At 49.3% G+C, this 16,175-nt stretch overlaps 1 protein-coding gene across 17 annotated transcripts in view; it reads right to left on the bottom strand.

Annotated features, from left to right (window-relative positions):
- The window catches only part of SNPH (syntaphilin), a 42,434-nt gene that overhangs the window by 11,766 nt on the left and 14,493 nt on the right, over positions 1 to 16,175 (bottom strand). For 2 of the 17 annotated variants that reach the window (XM_016937284.3, XM_016937292.3), the window contains exon 3: positions 225 to 3,894. In XM_016937284.3, the coding sequence (XP_016792773.1) occupies positions 225 to 406 (182 nt within the window). In that variant the 5' untranslated portion in view covers positions 407 to 3,894. Of the gene's footprint in view, positions 1 to 224; positions 3,895 to 12,884; positions 12,967 to 16,175 lie in introns of all 17 variants that reach the window. The other 15 variants (XM_009436668.4, XM_525243.7, XM_016937287.3 and 12 more) reach the window with 14 other exon arrangements.

Genomic DNA, 16,175 nt, shown 5'->3' with positions numbered 1-16,175 from the left:
GGAATCCAGTGGTTTACACCTTCCGAGAACTCTCACATCCACTGTGTCATTTGAGCCATTAAATAGTTCCAGGAGGAGGCAGGTGTTAGCAAGCCCATTTTAAAGATGGGAATGGGAAATGATTTGCTCAAAGACATATTGCAAGTTGGTGGCAGGTAGAGAGAGGCCCGTGCGCCCTCCTCCCGCCCTCCGAAGCCTAGGCTGTGAGCGAGGGGGAGACTCACCTGCGTGATCCAGCAGAGGTCCGTCTACTTCCTGGCAGGGACATGGCCATGAGGCTGCGGGTCCGAGTAAGGGGTGGGATGGGCGGTATCCCGGGGGCTGAGGAGAGAGGGCGGGTTGGGGGGCCCGCAGAAAGGGCCGGGCCAGGCCACGTCATCCTCTCGCTGGGGCCGCTGCCCGGCATGGCTTCTCTTCTCACCCTTCGGCAGGACACCCCAGGAGCGAGGGCCTGGCAGGCCACGGCTGCCTCCACCAGTGAATTGAATAGGGCTGGTGCACAGGTTCCCACCACCCAACTTAAAACCACAACTGTCAGGAGTGGCTAAAAGTAATCAGTCCAACCCTGTGTTCTCCAGATGAGTGAATGTGCCCCAGACAGAGTGAAGGCCGTGCCCAGGGTCACAGAGGCTTCAGGAGCAGGGCCTCCTGACTGCCGGCACCGAGTCTTCTACTCTACGAGCCAGGCCTGCTTCTTCCCCAGGACCCTGATACTCAGACCCACACACCCCCTTGCTGTTCAGTCCTCCCTCTCTGGTAGGGGCTGCAGGCTGTAGGACTCCTGGAGCAGGACCAGGAACCCCAAATTAGGATGGGCTGGTCTCGCCGACCATCAACTTCCCAGTTGGCCCGTGGTTCGGGGCTTCCCGTCTACAGGGGAGACAAGACAGACCAACGTACCAGCACATGTGTAGAAAGACATACGGATACACACCAACACGAGAAGGTACCGTGTCCCTGCCATTCCAAGACATGCCACACGTGTCTCCATGAACGTGCTCAGGCAGCCAGCCCATGACACAGGACATGCAGCCAGGTCCTCCTGCACCCATGCGGCACACAGGCATGCCCGCACCCACCCATGCAATGCGCATGCTGGTTTTGGCATCTACCAGGAATGTAGGGGCACAGACTTAAAGCAGATGAGCACTGGGGTGGGTGGGAGCAGAGGCCCTCCGCTGGGGGTGTCCCAGTGGGTGGACCCAGGAGGAAGCGTTCCTGCCTAGAGAGACCCATCACTGGGCCTCTTGCTAAGTGGGCAGGTAGACTCAAGCCCCTGGTTCCTGCCCCCGAGTCCTTAGGCTTCTTTCCTGGGTAGAGGCTTGGGTTCCAAGGGCAGCCTTTCCAGGATTTAAGGAGGGGAGAGGCCCCATGCTGGGCTGGATTTTGGCTGTCGTGAGGAGGGCTATACTGGGTATTAGCCCAAAGTTACTGGAGTCTGGGGCAGAGTGGGGAACCTGGGCTCTTTGCAGCCAATGTGCTGGTCCTGTGCCAGCTCCAGAGACCTCAGTCCCCTCCTTCCACATTAACAGCAGGGACAGAGGACAGCAGCCTGGGTTACAGGAGACTTGGCTGAGGATGTCATGCCTGGACCTCTCCCCATGCTGGAGGGAAGCATTCACCGAGCCCCACTCCACACCAGACCTCGTGCCAACCACGCTACGTACATTATGCCATTGACTCCTCTCAACAACCCTATGAGGAAGTGCTGTGATTAGTCCCCTTTTACAGATGAGGAATCGAGCCACCGAGAGGGAAGGGACTTGGCCAAGTCACATCCCAGGTGTGTGGCAGAGCCAATATCGAAACCAGGTCAACATCAGATGCTGAGGGGCTGGATCTCAAACCCCAGAGTCTCTGGCCCGGGGACCACCCCCTTCCCACGTCAGGGCCTCCCCGGAGCCTGGTCATCCCAGCCAGCGGCGGGGCTGCCTCCTGAGTGGACAAAGGCACTACTCAGATGGCCTGTTTCCTGGCGGGGACATAGAACACGGCCTGTTCCCCTGGAGGGTCTGGACACAGCCAGCATTGTCTGCCTGGAGGTGTCGGGTGCTGGGCTGCAGGACCTGCCGACACCACACCTGTCACCTGAGCTGCTTGCCCCAGCTTGGCAATGCTTTCCACTCATCATGCCCCAGTCACCCAGGCAGGGCCTCCTGGAACTGTAGGGCTGGCCCCTAGAGCAGGAACCATGGAGGAGGGGTGATCTGGGGGTAAGAGGACATCAGTGCTCCTCCATGCTTGTGAGGATGGCCGTACATGGCTCACTGCCTCCTGGGCACGGGAGGATCTTGACCAGGAACAGCTTAGGGTGCAGAGGGGCACATGGGCAAAGGCTCCAAGGATCACCTGCCATTGCCTGAATCTTCAGTGGTGAGGTGGCCATGCTGAGTGCTCTCGTCTGCCGTGGCCCATTACGTGAAGCAGCAATCCTTCAAGGCCGGCTTTGTTCCTGCATTTGGGCCCAAGGTCACACAGCTGCAGGTGTGACATGCTCTGGCTTCTGGCCCAGGTCGGCCTGGCTTCACCAACAACTTTCCCACCATCATCCCTGCCCTTCTGGCTTTTGGGAGGATGCGAAAAGGAGGCTGAGCCTTCAGGAGGACTTTCCAGCAGAGGCAGGACTCAGATCTGAGGATGGGCTCTTCCAAGCCAGTGTGAGTGAGTGTTCTAAGGAGCCAGGAAAGTCCAGGCAGAGTGCTAGGCCCAGTCCTGGGAGGCAGGCAAAATGCCTGGTTTGTCTTGGAGCTGCGTGTGGCCTTGCTACAATGAGGGCCTTGTCCCAGCTGTCCCTGCCACTATCTTGCTTGGCAACCCCACACCTGCCTCCTCTTGAGTTCCCTCTTCCTTCCTCCCTGGCCTGGGGGAGGGAAGGGGGTGGCATTTGTACCTGGGTATAGCTAACAGTCTCCTGGGCACCCAGAGCCAGGTATTCATTAGGGAGAAAGGTGGAAGAGGCATTTCCCCTGCTGGGATGGGACCTTGCAGGCAGGGTCCCTCATGGGAGGGCAGAAGCCACCCAGGCCCAAAGGGAGCCACCTCTCAGGATCCTACTCAGAAAACTCAGTGTGCATCCTGTGCTCCCTCAGGTCCTCCCTCCCTTCTAGGCCCTAGCAAGGAGGCAGGTTGCCATGGTGTTTGTCACCATGCCAGCTGCTTAGCCTGGAGTCCCGCAGGCCTCTCCCCAGGTGGCCAGAGGCTGCCACTTGGAAAGGAAGGTAGAAAGAAAACCCTTAACTGTGGGAAGCTGGGCTGATAGTCTCTCATCACTTTAACCCCAGAGTAAACCCAGCCCCTGCCCTCACTGAACTTCCCTCCACTTCCCCATCTTGTCCACTCCATAGCAACCCTGCTGCATCCACTCCTTTGACTGCTCCCTCAAATGCTCAACACTTCCTAACCCCCCCGACAATGGGGGTCCAGGGAGCATGAGACTAATGACTGCAGAAGTCGATATGAACTGATCTGGGCTCAAATGCCAGCTCTGGCACTCTTCAGCTGCATGCCTTGGGTAAGTCACCCACTTCTCTGAGCCTCACTGCCCATATCTGTAATAACTGGGGCTCTAATGAATGCACCTCATATGGTTACTGTGAGAATAACATAAAATAATGTGAGTATGGGGCTTGGGTCAGTGCCTATCACACAATAAACACTAAAACATGGGAGCAGCCAGTATTTTGGAAGTAACATGAAGTGAGCTTCAAAATAGAAACACATTCAAGGCAAAATAGTGTCTTCAGGAGGATCCAGGAACGCTTCTCTACACAAGAAATTTGCACTGGGTCTTGAGGGATGAATAGGAGTTCACCAGGTGGCAGCAGAAAATGGGAGGGAAGGAGAAGGCTGGACATAGGCAGTGAGTGACAGCTGGCTGCTCGGAAACTAGGGAGCCTGTTGAGGGCAGAAGTACAGTGGGAGTGAGGCTGCAGAAGGAGGGGGGCAGGCCACACAGAGCCACTTAAGCCAGGATCTTGTCCTGTGGGCAACAGGAAGCCATGCAAGTGCTTTATAGGAAAGGGGCACAATCACATTTGCATTTTAGAAAGTTCCTGATAGGGAGCCTGTGTGGAGAGGGAGGGATACCAGATACCAGTTAGGAGGTTACCAACCAGGGGAGAAATTAGGAGGGCCTGGGCCAGGGTCATGGCAGGAACAATGGAGAAAAGGGCCTGGACCCTGTTCAAAATTCCTTGGAAGTCCCAGATTAGGTAAAAATCAGAGCAAAGCTCTTGATGTGGGTGTTTAAGGCCCTCTCATCTACACCCTTTCCAGCTGGCTCTCTGATACATCCAGGAGACCTCGGCTAGTCACTCCCAAATCTGCGTCTCTACATGGGCTGTTCGTCCCGTCGGCAGCATCTTCCCTGCCTGTCCTCAGGCATACATTGCACTCTTTCTTTAGGTCCTACCCACAGCCTTTCCACCAGTGACTTCTCCTATCACTTACTGTCTTGACCACTTAGCATGCTATGCCTTAGACTAAAACTCAGGGAACACCATCCCCTGGGAAACTTCATAAAAACAAACACAATCAACACACAACTGTTGGTAATACAATGGTTTAAACAAGCACATTGAATAGACCAAAGAGTCAGATTAGATGGTCTCTAAGGTGCTCTGGATCTAACATTCTCTAATTCTAGAGCTGTCAGTGAAATTATGGGCTTCTAATTGATGCTTCTTTCTCCTTCATTACTAGGACTTTTGGGTCTCAGTTTCCACATATGTAAAATTAGGAAGCTCCATTCTTCAAAGAGACATGATAGCATTTTACCCAATCAACAGTCATGGGGGAAAAACCAGGTGCTTGGGTTAATCTAATATTCCAGCTAAGCAAAAGTCCCTGTATGTACTATAATTTATCTTCTTTCAAAGAATTAGCCATTGATACAAGAAGAAAGCTATCCTAAAATCCGAGGGAACAGAACAATCTGTGTCTGATGACTCAAACCACTGACAGCTGTGGAAAGCAGAGCATTGCAATCAACAGAGCAGAACTTGGGAGGGATCCTCTCTTTGCCAAGGCAACACTAGAACGCAGAACATTCCACCCATCAGACAGCAGAGCGCCTGGTGCTCCTAGAATGCTAATGCAGAGAGGTGGGAATAGAAGACAGGCCTGGGAGTGTTCCAGCAGCCACACTCTAGATCTCAGAAGATTAGCACTACCAGGGCTATTCACAGCTGAGGAGTTCAGTAAACCCTGCATTGGCTATGGCCTCATCAGCCACTATGTGCCTCTGCTCCTCCTTTGTCAACAAAACCTAGGCTCTTCCTTCCAGGACTTGCTGGCATTTCTCCAGCTTGCTTCCTGTTTCCCACACAAGCCACCCTCAAAGCTGGGACCACAGATGAGGCGCCATCCGACTTCTTCTCACTGTTGTGGCAACCCCAACACAACGGCAAGGCAGACCCACAACTTGGCCAAATGCTGTGAGGAGCTTCCCCAGGCAACCAGCATAGGTTGATGGCTGAGGCAGCTGCTACACAGGATGTGTCTCCAGTGATTAGACTCAGATTCCAGAGCTGAAGGGCATCAAGCCTAGGTCTTCAAACCACCCAAGAGGACTTGCCTCTGCACCTACTGGGAGGGGTGGCTTGGGCCTCCTTCCCCATTTCACCTGAAGAGGCTCCTCTCGTATGTATTTTACATATGGAAGGTGTGAAGTAAGACTACTTTTTAAAAAGGATTTTTCAGGTTAAAAATCTATGGAATACTTATTTTCCACAATGAGATATTGCTTCACATTCACTAGGATGGCTAGCATAAAAAAGATGGACAATAACAAGCGTTGTCAAGGATGTGGAGAAGTTGGAACTCTCATGCATTGCTGGTGGGGATGTAAAATGACGCTGCTGCTATGGAAAACAGTTTGGTGGTTCCTCGAAAAGTTAAACATAGAATTGCCATATGAACCAGCAATTCCACTGCTAGGTATATACCCCAAAGAATGGAAAATAGATGCTCAAACAAAAACTTGTATAAGAATGTTCACAGTAGCACTATTCTCAATAGCTAAGAGGTGGAAATAACCCAAATGTCCACCAATAGAAGAATGGATAAACAAAATGTGATGCGTCTATGCAATGGAATATTTAGCTATAAAAGGAATGAAGTATTACTGATCCATGCTACAACATAGATGAACCTTGACAACATTATGCTAAATGAAAGAAGCCAGATACGAAAGGCCGCATATTGCATGATTCCATTTATATGAAATATCCAGCACAGGCAAATGCACACAGACAGAAAACACACTGGAAGGGAAGAAGGAACAGGGAATGACTGGTAATGGGAATGGAGTTTCTTTTTTGGGAAGATAAAAAACGTTTTAGAAGTAGCTAGTGGTGATGGTTATATAATTTTGTGAGTATCCTAAAATCCCTCAATTGTACATTTTAAAAATTTAATTTTTTTTTTTTTGAGACAGAGTCTCGCTGTGTCGCCCAGGCTAGAGTGCAGTGCCACGATCTCAGCTCACTGCAACCTCCGCCTCCCGGGTTCAAGTGATTCTCATGACTCACCCTATCGAGTAGCTGGGATTACAGGCACGCACAACCACACCTGGCTAATTTTTGTATATTTTAGTAGAGATGGGGTTTCTCCATGTTGGCCAGGTTGGTCTTGAACCCCTGGCCTCAAGCAATCCACCCACCTTGGCCTCCCTGCTCCCAAAGTGCTGGGATTACAGGTGTGAGCCACTGCATCTGGCTATTAAAAGGATAAATTTTATGGAATGTAAATTATATCTCAATAAAAAACAAATTTTTAAAAACACATATGATATATATTTAATTTTTTTTTAGAGCCAGGGTCTTACTCTGTCACCTAGGCTGGAGTGCAGTGGCAAAATCATAGCTCACTGCAGCCTCAAACTCCTGAGCTCATGCGATCCTTCTGCCTCAGCCTCTCCAGTAGCCACCTCACCTGGCTAATCTATTTTTTACTTTTTTTAAAGGTGGGGTCTCGCTATGTTGCTCTTGGAGGTCTCAATCTCCTGGCCTCAAGCCATCCACCAGCGTCACCTCCTGAGTTGCTGGGATTACAGGTGTGAGCCACCATGCCCCTGACTCCATTGTGTGTGTGTGTGTGTGTATGTGTGTGTATTTAAATGAACCGTTGTATTAATAAAAAGACAGGCATGGTCCAGAAAGGGGTAGAGACTCTCCCAGAATGGCTCAGCAAGTTGCAGCAGAAGGGGAGCAAGAGCCAGTGCCCCCCCTCTACCTGACTTCAGGTAGCTGGGCCCAGGATGCTTCCCTAGACTTTGGGTCAGCCTGGAGGAGACTGGTAGCTGAGGCTGCCCCTAAAGCTCTTGCATATTCACAACTTCATTGAATCCTCACACAGATTCCCCATAGAGGGAGGCCAGGTAGAGACTAGTCCATCTGATCTATGGGAAACCTGAAGCCTCAGAGGTTACAAGAGTCACCAAGGGCTGGACCCTGGATTTCCAGGTCATGGGCACCTGCATTTCTACCGCATCATGAAGGTCTCATAATACAGTAGACCTGGGACACTTATCATTCTGCTGCATAAAAGAAAAAACCTACTTTTCCATGAGACTCTAAGATACCACAATGGAGATGAGCAGGTATATACCTGCATTTTGGGCTGGTCATACTTCCATAAAAGCAGGGCATCACAGACATAAGAGGTAAGCATACTACAGAAAGTCGTTTAAAAAGAAATTCTTGGCCAGACATGGTGGCTCACACCTGTAATCCCAGCACTTTGGGAGGCCGAGGTGGGCGGATCACCTGAGGTCAGGATTTCAAGACCAGCCTGGCCAACATGGCAAAAACCTGTCTCTATTAAAAATAGAAAAATTAGCTGGACGAGGTGGTGGGTGCCTGTAATCTCAGTTACTTGGGATGCTGAGACAGGAGAATATCTTGAGCCTGGGAGGCGGAGGTTGTAGTCAGGCGAGATCACGACATTGCACTCCAGCCTGGGCGACAGAGTGGAGACTCCATCTCAAAAAAAAAAAAAAAAAAAAAAAAAGAAATTCCTCATGTGCCTTCTCCCTAACTAGTGACTTTCCCTGTTCCTCTAAGAATCAGCCTCGCAGGCAAAGGAGAAGCCCTTTCCATGAGGAGCACTGCTCTTTCCTCTTCCAACAACTGCTGCGTCCCACCCAGCAGCCCAGCTGCTGTGCAAGCCCACCACTGAGAGACCCTCAGCTCCTCTGAGCCATATCACATCGTCCATCTTGGTGACCTTGGGTCTTTGACCTCTGTTCGTCTCAGCTGTCTCATGCATTCACTCAGGAAGGCGCCACCTTCCTGGCCCTGCTGTCTCTTTGGGATCCAATCAAGGTAATGAATGGAGGGATGGGGGCAGTTCTTGGGAAATTAGAGGACTGAACATTTCTTGCTATCACTATTACCTGTCGAAGGAGATCTCTCTTTTTCCCTTCTTCAGAAATAATTCTTGCTTTATCACCTCAGCGGACATCAGCAGGCCCAGGCATGAGTGACTCTGAAATGACTGGCAAACTCTGCTAGGCCAAGTGACCTGGGCTGGCTTTCCAGGGCAATGTCTGGCAGGCCTCCTGTCTGGGTAGGGAGTAGTAGGGGGAACACTGGTTCCCATGCTTCCACCACCCCAGCTGCTCCACGGCTGCCCCTCTGCAGACACCCATGGAGAAATGTGAGGAACGGAGGGGCGGTGGTGCCAGCCCCAGCTTGGTGGCTGCCTGGCAAGTGGCTCCTGGCAGATGGAGGCCCTTCAGCAACCTTGGCCACAGCATATGCTTCCCTGGGCTTCCTGACTGATAGAGCTGTCAAGCCTCAGTCCGGCTTCTCTCCCCTCCCCCTTCTCCCAAGCTTCCAACTCTAAAGCATCACAGGATGAGGAAAATGGTGAGACTTCCATCCCTAAAAATTCTCATTTTTTCCAGATTTCTGCCTTGATTCTTTGGATCCTGGATGTAAGATTAGGTAAATGCCTAATCCCCTGGCATTTACCCCAAGTACCAACAGGGACTAACACACTCTCAGAATCAGAATGGAAAGGATCTGGAGTAGACCTCATCACAACCTATCATTCTATAGAGAAAGAAACTGAAACCCAGAAAAAGCATGTTAGTTGCCTGAGGTTACCCAGAAAGTCAGGGACAGAGCCTGGGCTTGGGGCTAGATTCCTGAATCTATCAGTGAAGCTTCTGTACCACAACCCTTGCCCTCACCAGGGCAAAAATTAAGGAAAAAAAAAGAACAAAGGGAACCTTTTCAAGTAAAGAAATCTTGGAAGGAAGGCCTACAGGTATGACAGAAGTCCTGACCATTTTAAGGCAGCTCATAAATGACATGCAATAAAATATGCATTGAAACAGAGGCCCAGGGAAGAAGGGAATATCCATGCTGATCACAAATACATGGTGGCAATAATGATATTGAGATTCAATTCCAAGCTTCCTGGCCACTGATGCCAAAAGGGAAAGTATGCTCAGTCTTATTGTTCTCATGGTTATGGGAGGGCAGGAAGAAAATTGGTTCTTTGGGAGAAATAAAGATCTCCCTAAAAGGAATGTTAAAAGGAACACTTTTGCACGGGGTTGGCTGCAGGGCAAGATGATGGTCCACTGGGAGTCGGCAAAGTGGGTCCCAAGGAAAGATGGTGCCCTCAGAGCTCCCCAAAGTTGCCCTGTGTGTGCTGTGCTTTGCTCACGTCAGATTGAAGAACACATGGAACACACAGACCAAAGGACTGAAGGGATGTGGAGATGTCATCTGCTCTGCCTGCGACAACAGCCCCTTTCCACAGACAAAGCCCCCACCTAGCCTGAGATCAGAGAGCTTCCTCGTTCCTGGTAATACAAAACAAGAAACCACATAAAACCACTCACGCTGTCTCTTGCACTTGCATTCTCTCCCTGTCACTTGTGCACACACACTCTCTCTTGCTCTCCTGGCATTTCATGACAATCGAGTCCCAACTGCCACATTTTCTAGATAGAAAAATGAAGACTTGCCAAAGGCCACAATGGAGCCATAGAAGCAGGGCCAGCTCATTCTAATAATCCCGCCAGCAGTTCCAGGCATGCCGCTCCTGTTGGAAGCCAAGGTTCATCTATCTTCCTGCAGCTCCCAGGGGCTCAGCAGGGAGACATGGAGCCCAGCGCACCCAACCGTGCCTGTTTCAGCCCAGGAGCCTATCTCACAGCAGCTCCTTCATCTCTCCTCCCAGCTCCCTTCTCCCTCTCCAGCTGCAGCTGCCCTGCTGTCCTCAGCAGCTGATCCCTGTCCACCTGATTCCCAGTGGTACTTCCCATGCCATGCTGAATTCTTTCACCTTCAGTAACATCCAGGGCCTCAACAGTGCCCAGTGTGGCTCACACTTGCTGGAAGAGGGTGGGTGATTAATAAATGCCTCTCCTAATAAGTTTTCCTTCTCTGGAGAAGCTGCCCTACCTCTTAATTTAGCCAAAGTGAAGCATTCTAAAATGTTTTAAAAGGGAGATTCTACAAACTACTATGTCCTATTTTAAAGGCCCTTTATCTTTTTTCTTTTTTTGAGATGGAGTCTCGCTCTGTCGCTCAGGCTAGAGTGCAGTGGCGCAATCTTGGCTCACTGCAACCTCCACCACCAGGGTTCAAGCAATTCTCCTGCCTCAGCCAGTAGCTGGGACTACAGGTGCCTGCCACCACCCCTGGCTAATTTTTGTATTTTTAGTAGAGACGGGGTTTCACCATATTGGCCAGGATAGTCTCAAACTCCTGACCTTGTGATCCACCTGCCTTGGCCTCCCAAAGTGCTGGGATTACAGGCATGAGCCACTGCACCCGGCCACCCTTTATCTATCTCAGAATGAGTTTTCCCCTTTTGCTGACAGGCAGACTAACCCGACAGAAAGAAACCACGGCTTGAGCATCAAATGTAACTGAATTTTAGATCCAATATGACTGGATTTGGAACTCTGAATTCCAAACTCCACCACCCACCATCTTTATGACAGTGGGAATGCCACTTTACTCCTCTAAGCCTCATTCTCCTTATCTCTCAAATGGGGCTAATTACAGTTGTGCATGAGTATAATCACAATGAGCAATAACACGTGTGAAATGCCTAGCAAGGACCTGGCATAGGGACAGCACTCCGTAAATAGCAGTAATTATTTATTCGCCTGAATATATTCTTATTCTCAATGTTATTCATGTATATTACATCTTTCTCCCTGTCCAAAATCTTAATCTGAAATACTATACTCGTTTGTATCTGAGAGGTTCCTGACTACAGATTCATTTTATGCTTTCCTAAGTCTACTTGCAAAAAAAGAAAAGGACAGAAAAACCCTAAACCAGTCATTGTCTACCAAACAACAGGATTTCAGGACACCGCCACTTTGGTCTAACAGAGTATCTCAAAATTAACACATCCAAAATATGAATTTCTGATTTTGCCTTAAAAATCTGTTTTTCTGCAGCTTCCCTCATTTCAGTTAATGGCAATCCCATCATTCCAGTCGGGTAGGCCAACACTCTCACGTCTATCAGAAAAGCCTGTCAGCTTTTATTCCCTGCACAGTGTATGCATTTTACAGATAAGGAAACTGAGGCGACACAGTCACAGAATCTGACACCTTTCGGCATCTTCACTGCTCCATCCCTGGTCCAAGCCACCATCTCTCTCCTGGATGATGCAGGTCTCATTATCTCCTACCAACTCTACCCAGCAGCCAAAGGGATCCTTTTAGAACACAAATTGGATCAGGTCATTCCTCTACTCAAAACCCCTCCAACGGTCCTTCCTTTCAATAGAGGCTAAAGCCTTTTCTTCGGCTGATGTAAAGTTCTGTGCATCCCTCCCCTGACCCCCGCTTATCTCTTTGACCTCATCACCTCTCCCCCTCATTCACTCTGCTCTAGCCACCCTGCCTTCTTCCACATCCCCTCATCAGGGCCTCTGCACATGCTGTTCCTTCTGCCTGGAATGCTCTTCTCCCAGATCTCTGCCCCGTGTATTCTCTCCCGCTTCAGGTCTTTGCTCCAAGGTCACCCTCTCAGTGAATCTTCTCTGACCACTGTGTTTAAAATACAACCCCTCCTCCTACAGCACTCCTCTTTCTTCCCATGCTTCGTTTTTCTCCGCCGTCCTTAGCAACAGCTAACATATTTATGTATGTATTTATTTTACGTCTTTAGAATATAAGCTCCAGAGAGGTAAGGATAGATGCCCATTTTATGCTTTATTTAGTCCCTTATGCCTAGACTAGTGTCAGGCCACCACAGGCCCTCAATAAATCTTTGCTGAATGAATAAGGGGGTCTGCACTGATCTGGGTTGATGTTACCACCCAAGTAAGTGCAGGCCTCTTAGCAAGTCAACAAAAGGGGGGAAAAAAAGCTTTGTGGTACTTTGTTTATATTATTCTAGTCCTTTCTACACACAGTGTTCTATTTAGTGAGCTTGTCTCTCCTGCTAGGTTATGAGCTGGAAGAGTTTTATTCATCTTTGAAAAAATAGCACCAGAGGGTCCCCTCTAAGGGCTGTAATGACTATATGCAAGAGCTCAGCTGGGAGTTGTGTGCCCTCAGGCCCATCAGTATCAGGACCAATTTCCTTGTGTGTACATGAGGTTAATCATTGCCATGACAACGAAGGGAGGTTGTGCTGCTGAGCATATACAGCAAGCCCTTGGTACACAGTGCATGTCACAGCTGGGATAGGATTTCTAGAAGGTAGCTGGACAGAGCCTTTGAAGGCTAAGTATTGGGCAAAGGCGAGCCTGGGGGTCCAGAAAAACAAACTTAGGGCCTTCTCCTCCTTCTCAGCAGATTGACCTTCTTGCTGTCACATCCCCGGGTCCTATTCTGCCCAGCACTGGCCCTAGCAAGTGTTTGTAGACCAGGAGTCCAGGTATCAGAAGGTGCCTACCTTCGGGGTAGGAAGGTGCTCAGAGACAGGTGACTACGGAGATTCCAAACTGGCAGCCCACGGCCGTATCATGCTTGAAGACCTGCATGTATATGTATTCCAATTCAGTCGATATTTATAAACTGAGAGATTTCATATTTTTTTAAAATCCATGTTTTCTGGCTTGTCTCAAACAAATTAAAAGATCTTTCAGCTCTGTGCCTGCATTCCTGCATGGCAATGATTGTCTGAGACTGAGAAGTTGTTCCTTTCTGTCAGAGTTCTTACCAGAGCTCTTGCTCTTATAACTGGTCTGTGTTGTTTGTTAGTGGCATGGCATTGGAGCTTGGAGTCTCTTTTCTGGTCCAGTCTCATTTTATAGGTAGAAGATCTGAGGTCAGCGTGGGGGTGGGTGGCACTTGCCCAAGGCCCCCAGTAAATCAGCAGTGGGGCCAGGACTGCAACCCCAGGCTTACGGCTCTGAATCCAGGGCACTGGGATGTACAAGGAGGCTGAGAATGCAGCCTTGCAATGTTCTTTTGGTTGGTTCCCAGCTGTCAGGTAAGAAGAATGGGCTACTTGGGCTGAGGGGGAAATCCTTTTCAGAAAAGGCTGGTGGGGCCAGGGAGGTAAAGCAGAGAGCACCATCTCTGGCTGCATGCAGCTAAAGCCTCTCTTCTTCCCACTTGCTGGCAAACACTGATCTCCCCGACCTTGTAAAATAAACTCAGGGGAAAGGCTCAGCCTACACTGGCTCTGTGGACATAGCACTCTCAAGTGTCCCTCTCACTCCCCTTTCCCGAGAGCAGGCATCCTAGGGGCCCCTGATAGGATGTAAAGAGCAGGGGCTTTGTCCTAGGGTAGAATCAAGCTGGAAACCTAGTTCTTAGCATAGGGCTGACCACGAGCTTTAACTTCATCTGTAAAACGGGGTTTCAGTTGTGAAGACTGAACTGAGTGGTGCATGCAAAGAGCCTGGCACACACACTGCTGGATGAACAGTAATTTATTTCCCGTATGTTATAAACCAAGGCCCAGAGACAAATGAATAACTTATACCAGAAAGGTGCTGAACTAAAATGGGCTCCCTTAGCTCTAACTGGGTAATTTTTAAGTTTTAAATATAGTTGTAAAAGTAGTACACACCCATTTAAAAGCCTTCCAGTTTTGCTACTCAAAGATAAACCACTGATTAATTTGATTGCTGCCCCTTCTCAGGCCTTTTTCTAAGCACAGATATTTTTAGGGGGCAAGGGGTTGTTATGTTTACACAGTTATAGCCGTGGCAAAAATATAACTTGTATATTTTCAAAATGTACCATAGTTTAAGAATTGCCCATATGGCATATCCTTTATAAAAAGTATTTGATGGGCTGCATAGTATTCCATTTGATGGGTCTGTCATGGTTCATTTAGCCTCCCTGTCTGTTGAACATTTAGACTTTCTATCAAAAATAATGTTACAATAGGTATCTTTGTGAATAATTATTTTCCTATATTTAGAATTATTTCTTTAGGCTGGTTCCCTGGTAATGGATTTATAGGGTCAAAAAGTATGAATGTGCTGCCAAACTGCTTTCCCGAAGGGCTAGGTTGCCTATTGTTTCTCCTACCCATAATGTATACCTATTAGCTGGGTTTTCTACTTGATCAAACCACCAGCACTTAGCCAAAGCCTTAAAAGGCAAAGTGTTCAAGCTCAGACATACAAATCATCCAAGATGATTTTTCTATGTCTCTCCGGCCCTGTGGCAAGTATCTTCACCCCCACCCTCTGCCCCATGGCAATGCAGGCGGGGAACTGAGGCCAAGCTCAGAAATGGCCTAGCTCCCAGATTGAAAGCAAGCCTCCCAAAGCTACTCCCCCTTCTAACCCTACAGCATTTCCTATCTGTGTGGCAGCTCTGGCATGGCTGTTTCAGTCAATATTTACCAAGTGTCTATTGTGTGCCACTTCCTCCTCTGCCAATAGTCCCATAATCGAAGCACGTGTCAGTGAGGGGTTGGGCAGAAGAGAGAGGGACTTCTCTGCAGAACTCAGAAGCTGGTGCCCTTGAGCAGAGCTCTGGAGGACAGGTGCATAGTTGTTCTCCAGGTGCCCAGGAGCTGCCTGTGGAGGAGCATTCCACATTCTGTGCAGGAACAGGGGTTAGCATTTACAGAGTCATGAAGAGTAAGAGAGCTACAGGGGGCTGGGTACTGCTAGACCACACAGTGTAGGGGCATAGGGAGAGTAGAGAGAAGGGCTGAGCCTGCAGAAAAAAGCCTTTTGAGCTTACAGAAAAAAGTTCTGATCAAGTTTAAGGTCAAAGTCAGGTTTACAGTTCAAGGTCAAGGCAGGCCTAAGGCTCAAGGTCAGATTTATATTACAGAAGATAACCCTGTACGAGCTCTGCCAAGTGTGGACTGGGAAGAGATGAAGAGAAGCACCAGGACAGAAGGTCAGGGATGATGACGTTTTAACGAAGGCTATGGAGGTTAAAATGAGAGTGGAGGTAGGAGGTGACAGAAGTAAAGGTGGCTTCAAGAGAAATTTAGGAAGTAGACTCTTGAGGGTCCCCAGAAGAGATAGGCTGTAGGGAATGACGGAAAGGGAAGAATTGTGATGACGCCCAGGCCTCTGTGTGGGTTAGCTTCGCTGCCTACTCAATATTCTATCCCTCCTCTCTCAATAATAGAACCTTATTCAGGGGTGGCAATATACCCACCTTAAAACATACAAACACACCCCCCACTCCACCCAGAGTTGCAGAGACAGTTCTGGCCTGTGAGTTGTGAACAGCAGCACCCTGGGCTTGGGAACCTGGCTAGGTGTCTGCTATCCTGCAAGGGCTAAAAGAGGAATGGGCATCATGCCTTCAGAGGCTTGGAGTCTTCCCAGGTGCTAGGAACAGAGCTGGATTCGAAATCGAGGCTTAGTAAACACCTGCTGAGGGAAGTCAGGCAGCCAAACAGATGACCTGACAGTTCTGAGAACCCCATTCCATCAATCCAGGAACCAGGAAGAGGGCCCCTGAGGGAGCTCCATCCTCTCACTCTCTTGGGACAAAGCCTGGTACAGTATGGAGACCACAGTACTTGGGGCCAGGACACTCAGCTCTGCCACTGAGTATGACTCAGACCTAAGGCATACCTCTCTTGACCTCTGGGTCCCTCAGTCTGCCCATCTATAAAGTGGAGATAACACATCCCACCTCATACAGCAGTTGTGACAACCCGACCTCTGCCTTGTTAGCCTCATTTCCCACACACCTCCTTTGCAATTCATCTTGAAAATTCACTGGACTTCTGCCTATGCAGTGCTGTCTTCCT

The sequence above is a fragment of the Pan troglodytes genome, chromosome 21 (genome assembly GCF_028858775.2).
Source record: "Pan troglodytes isolate AG18354 chromosome 21, NHGRI_mPanTro3-v2.0_pri, whole genome shotgun sequence".
Taxonomy (NCBI): domain Eukaryota; kingdom Metazoa; phylum Chordata; class Mammalia; order Primates; family Hominidae; genus Pan; species Pan troglodytes.
This window is presented reverse-complemented; position numbering and strand designations above follow the sequence as displayed.